This window comes from Salvelinus sp. IW2-2015, linkage group LG5 (genome assembly GCF_002910315.2).
Source record: "Salvelinus sp. IW2-2015 linkage group LG5, ASM291031v2, whole genome shotgun sequence".
NCBI classification, from domain to species: Eukaryota; Metazoa; Chordata; class Actinopteri; order Salmoniformes; family Salmonidae; genus Salvelinus; species Salvelinus sp. IW2-2015.
The window spans coordinates 27,119,284-27,125,313 of record NC_036844.1 but is presented as its reverse complement, the minus strand read 5'-3'; the positions used below and the strand labels follow the sequence as shown (position 1 = coordinate 27,125,313).

The 6,030-nt window shown below is 41.6% G+C and overlaps 1 protein-coding gene across 1 annotated transcript in view; it reads left to right on the top strand.

The window, feature by feature from the left end:
* The first annotated feature begins 445 nt into the window (after nucleotides 1-445).
* The window catches only part of LOC111964147 (gamma-aminobutyric acid receptor subunit beta-4), a 45,419-nt gene continuing 39,834 nt past the window's right edge, over nucleotides 446-6,030 (top strand). Inside the window, exons 1-2 of the mRNA XM_023987896.1 lie at nucleotides 446-1,609; nucleotides 2,975-3,069. Coding sequence (XP_023843664.1) covers nucleotides 1,530-1,609; nucleotides 2,975-3,069 — 175 coding nt within the window. The 5' untranslated portion in view covers nucleotides 446-1,529. The remainder of the gene's footprint in view (nucleotides 1,610-2,974; nucleotides 3,070-6,030) is intronic.

Here is a 6,030-nt window from a genome sequence, read left to right as displayed (position 1 = left end):
TTCATACATCAGTCAGTCTCCCCCTCTGTCCCAGAGACCACACAGTAGTGGCAGAGGTCCTTTAAATGAGCCTTTGCACATAGCCTTCAAAACACCACAACTGCATCAGTGGTTGCTGGGTTGCTTAGCAACTGGACAGCACATAAGATCCCTGCAGAAAGCCTACTCTTCTGTATAAAATACATATCGTCTGATTGTAGCATGTGATGTGCATATGAGTAATGATATGATTATCATTCAAATAAATACTTTATAAAATTGTTTCATGCTATTAAAAGTATTGATGCTCAAGTGGCTGCACGAGTGTGTATGTGTGTGTGTTTCCTTCAGTGAGTAGCCTATGAGTGTTGCTGTGTGTTCAAATATGTGGTAAAGTGGTATAAATGCATGAAAACGCATCGGGACACACTCGCAGCATTCTAATGGGTTGCAGGGGGAATATAATCATATGGGCATCAAATATCTTCTTTCTTTGGCGATTCAGTGGATAGGCTGCTGCTGAAATTTCTCCTTCGATTTCAGATTTGTTTAATTCATTAAACATGATCATTTTATAGAATGCATTAGGCAGAACTTATTTCCCACGAAATAGTGTAGGCTACAAGGGAATTTCAACACTTGTTTTCACCAACAATGCTCTTGCGGGTGTTTCTCGATCTGTGTCATTATTTGCTCAGCGCTTCGAGGAGAAGATGAGCGAAACATGTTAAGGTATTCAATCGAGAGATAAGGTTGGAGAACGGAGATGACTGGGATTTTCAATAGGTTATCCTATTTGACATTAAATCCGATGTTGTGATACATGCATTGGCCGATATATATGACGGGTCATCCATATTTCTCTGGATCTAATTTTTTCACCAGAGGGGTGATATAGCCTGCTCTGACGTCTGCATTAGATATTGCCCAGTGCATTTTTTTCTTCAGTGACTTTGAGTTGAGAGAAGCAACTCTACATCATCATCAACAAAAAGGGAATGAAGATTTCATTTGTCATTTTTTTACCCTCCGCTGCCCCTCACCCCCCAACGTTTACAGCTAAAACAAATCCTTAAACACATCATAGCCTATATTGTGGAACAATCTATAGAGCCGGAGCACCGCTGGAACCATGTTTATTCCGCAGGTTTGGACTGGGAAATTGCAACTAGCAATTTAATCAACAAGGCGCTACTGTTCTTTATAAATCGTCTCTCATTTTTGCCGGACTTTTTAGTTTTTAAGGAAAACGACTTGTTATCACTTTTTGAAAGTCTTCTGTAGGCAGTTTTGAGCAAGATGTCGGATCTTCTGGTGTTGGTTGAGGGGGTCTGTGACCTGCACGGATTTCCATAGCTTGGGAAAACAGCTGGGACCAATTACGAGGTTTAAACACACGCATGTTTTTTTATAAAGCCATTACATGACCAAATGTATCATATTTTTTTTTTCAGCAATTTCTTTGAATTGCTTTTTTAAAACTTTATTTTCACATTTTTCTTTGGACCACAGGCGGTTGGATTATTGAAACTATATAAGGATTTGTGGAAATGTTGGGTCCTCAAGAAGATAAATTATGTGGAATTGTCTCTGCTTTGGCGGCTCTGTCCTTCGTTTGCTTTGCTCAAAGGTAAGAGAGCATTCTAAGATGTATTTCCATAAGAGCAAAGGCTTYTCATAAAGCTGCCGTATAGGAAGCTAAAAACACACTGTAACCAGTTTTTCTCGGCACCGACATTAAGGCGACATTACTCATATTGCACTTATACGAAACCCTTTTCTGCGGCGCACACGCCTGTGTGTGGGAGCAAGGGATGCGCGTGCATGCTGTCTATTGTAAAATGCACTCCTTGATCCAAATTGTAAATAGCGGCTAATTGGCTAGGGCGAGTATCAATCCTATTAAATAGATAGTCATACTGAACATACCCGATAATTAGGCAGTATTAAGGCTGGGTCCATTAAATTAGCCATATCATTGATCAATCAGCATGACTAGCTGTTTAATGGATGTTGCCAGAGGAATGTAAGCCACGTCCTTACCTTTATTTAAGACATGGATATTAACTATAGACTGTATAGGCCTACTACCGATTCATAATTGATCAGCAGGAGAAAATCAAACCAAAACGCCTGTCAGTCATTTAAAGTAAGTCATCATCACTTCTAAATTAGATTAAACCTTTTAAATGCAATATTCACACTACTCTTCAGTCCTTCAATATTGCGTATTTTGAGCACCTGTAACCGCCCTAGGGGAGATGCTGAAGTAGGCTTAACTATAGATGGACGATTTCTTGACCAATATAGGCTTTGTCATGTTCAGTGTAAATGAAGACATCATGTAGGCCGATAAAAATAAGGTTTATATTCACCACGTTACCATGGTATATTCCCAGCTGGGCTACAATGCATGATTTTTAAAGAGACTGACAACATTCTCCCGCTAATCAAGTAGAGGGGGCCCCAAACTGGGTCTTCCATTTTGCCATTTCGATTTCATAGAGGCCTTTCGTGACAGGAAATATACGGGAAGTTCGCATTAATTACACTTCACACGCGCATACAAGCATCGACAAATCTGCTCTTTGATTTCATACTTGTTATTGCCTCATGAATCATGTGGTTAATTACATTGTTATTCATTGTTAACAACTAACATATCAGGCCGTTCGTTTAATTAGAGCTATTATCTCAAAATACTTATGTTTTCTCATGGTCCTACTGACACTGCCATGCATTTAGATAGGATAGAGGTGAATAAGAGTGGAATCTTTAGCATGCCAGGTGTAGCCGAATTCAGATCCCCTCAAGACAACAGGCTTACCAATTAGAAATGTTGAAATCATCTTTTAGGTTTGGTATTGAATATTGAGCACGTTGAAGGCTGCAAGTGTATTTTGAAACATATTCAAAAGTAGGCTAACTGAGCTTCAAGTTGAGTTTCCACTCAAGGCTCCTGACAGGGTCATAAAACCGTGATGTCTTTCCTCAGCACCTCCACTGGACAAACTGGAATATCTGTGGCCAAGGCCACCGTGGACAAGTTGCTGAAGGGGTATGACATCCGTCTAAGGCCTGATTTTGGAGGTATGTGAGATATACTGTACCTGTGCTGTGCTTGAAACTGAAACCCCACTCCCCCTTCATCAACAATGTAGGCTATTGGGTCATTATTTTCCTGAATCCAGTTGAAATGTTAGCCTTTGGAACAGCAAAGGCAGATGCTTTGAGGTGACTGCAACCATCTCATTGCTATGCATCTATTCATCACCACATATGGAAGATGGATACTTCTCTAGAAGTGGGGCACACGCATAGAGAACCAGTCTAACACTATGTTTCTTGGCATGGAGCTATATTGAAGGATTGTGAACCAAGGGTTGAAAATGTACACAAAGTCTTTGGAATAGAAAATTACAACAAACTTCAGAAAGAGGCTTTGATGCAGCTTGTGCCAAAAGCAATTAATAGTAGGGTCTAGTATACTGTTAGAGAGTACTATACTAGTATACTGTTAACCATAGAGTACAACATAATGGGTTGAAACACTAGTTTCTCTCTCTCTCTCTCCCTCTCTCTCTCACTCGCTCGCTCGCTCCCACTGTCTCTCTCGTTCTCTCTCTCTCTCTCTCTCTCTCACTCTCTCATTTAGCCTGCTGGTCATTAGTGGGAGCAGAACCTTTGAATGATGCTTTGCTTAATGGTCTACACTTGAGATCACCATAAAAACAGTGCAGGAAGCTTTTTTTCATCCAGCTCTATCCCTGCTTTGCAGCCCTAGTCAGTTCCTATTGCTCCTCCACACTGCAGCACACTAAGTTGTTAGTCTGAGCGTCCCGGGCAGGCAGTGGCAGCGCCTCTTCCTCCAGCCACGGCTGCCTCGGGCCAGGGAGCTGTAGTCCATCACATCCTGATAACTCCATCATCAGTCAGCCACTTCTCTCCTGACACAACTGCTGATCAACTTCAGCTCCGGAGAGCCAAAAGAACTTGGCCTGCCTTCTAACTGGTGCCCCATGCTGGACTGTGACAGTGTGGCTATTGTGCTGTAAGTCTGAACCAGAATAGAGAACTCCCAGTCCGAACCAGAACAGAGAACTCCCAGCCCAAACCAGAATAGAGGAAATTGGCTTAGAACACTATCCTTGTTGAGGATAGAGGCTGTAGTTTAAATGGTTGCCCAGGGTGCTGCCGTGGGAACCAGTTGATGTGTGGTGGCCTTAACTCTGGTAGCTCCGCATGAAAAGCCCAGGCGGCACTCACTCCACACAGCCCCCTGTCCTCTCTCCTCTTCATTGATCTCTGAGCCAAACTGGAATTCAACTGACAGAGCCCTAAAATGGTCAACACAACCCAACGCCAGGCTTTCACACACTATCCCCCCAACAACCACCTCCCTCCACTACTCAGGGGGATCATATCAATGGGATTTCATTCTCTATGCTTTTGTTTAAGGACAAACTAGTAAACCATTACGTTGTAGCGTGAATGACAACTGTAGGGCTGAAGGGCTACTGTGACTTTTCTCTACCCGTATCTGGGTCCAATTTTGCAGTTTATTTACATACAGTACGATTAGCAAGGTAAGCTAAATGGTGAGACCACAGTATGCTAAGATAGTATTGTGACACAGCCTAGAAAAATCATACGGATGATATTGTACGTCTGTAATGAAACAATAAAGACGTAGCTTTTCCAACTCACTGTACTCTCCTCTGATATGTTCCTGTAGTATTCAGTGTTGGGTTAGCTGCCGATGGTGATGCCTTGTATTTCTCTCCTCTGACTTCCTGAGTGGCACAGCTGTCTAAGGCACTACATCACAGTGCTAGAGGTGTCACTACAGACCTTGGTTCATTCCCAGGCTGTGTCACAACCGGCCGTGATCGGGAGTCCCATAGGGCGGCGCACAATTGGCCCAGCGTTGTCCGGGTTAGGGGAGGGTTTGGCCGCTGTAGGTCATCATTGTAAATAAGAATTTGTTCTTAATACTTAATCACCCTCCCGGATCCGGGATCCTCCTCATCAGAAACGCTGACTAGCATAGCCTAGCCTAGCACCACAGGGAATATCATATAATATAATTTCATGWAATCACAAGTCCAATACAGCAAATGAAAGATAAACATCTTGTGAATCCAGCCAATATTTCCGATTTTTTAAGTGTTTTACAGCGAAAACACAACATATATTTATGTTAGCTCACCACAATAGCCCAAAACACAACGCCATTTTTTCACCGTAAAGATAGCTTTCACAAAACCCACAAATAGAGATAAAATTAATCACTAACCTTTGAACAACTTCATCAGATGACAGTCTTATGACATCATGTTATACAATACATTTATGTTTTGTTCGAAAATTTGCATATTTATAGCTACAAATCTGGGTTTACAACGCAGCCATCGTCACAAATAGCACCAAATTGTCCGGAGAAATTTTACACAGCCACGAAATCTAACCAAAAAACTCATCATAAACTTTGCTGAAAAATACATGTTGTACAGCAAATGAAAGATACACTGGTTCTTAATGCAACCGCTGTGTTAGATTTTTTTWAATTACTTTAGTACTAAGCACAGCATGCAATAATCTGAGACAGCGCTCAGCCATTCTCCGCCATGTTGGAGTCAACATATTCCACAAAAATACGAAATAACATCATAAATATTCTCTTACCTTTGATGATCTTTCATCAGAATGCAGTGCAAGGAGTCTTAGTTCCACAATTTTACATTTACATTTAACAGACGCTCTTATCCAGAGCGACTTACAAATTGGAAAGTTCATACATATTCATCCTGGTCCCCCCGTGGGGAATGAACCCACAACCCTGGCGTTGCAAGCGCCATGCTCTACCAACTGAGCCACACGGGACCACAATAAATAAATAAATAATAATAAATCGTTGTTTTGACAATAAATCGTTGTTTTGTTTTAGAATGTCCATTTCTTCTGTCGAATTAGCAACTTTGGCTAGCATAATGGTGCTCACGTGTCCATGAACGCTTGGCGCATGGAACGAAAAATTCCAAAAGTCATAAT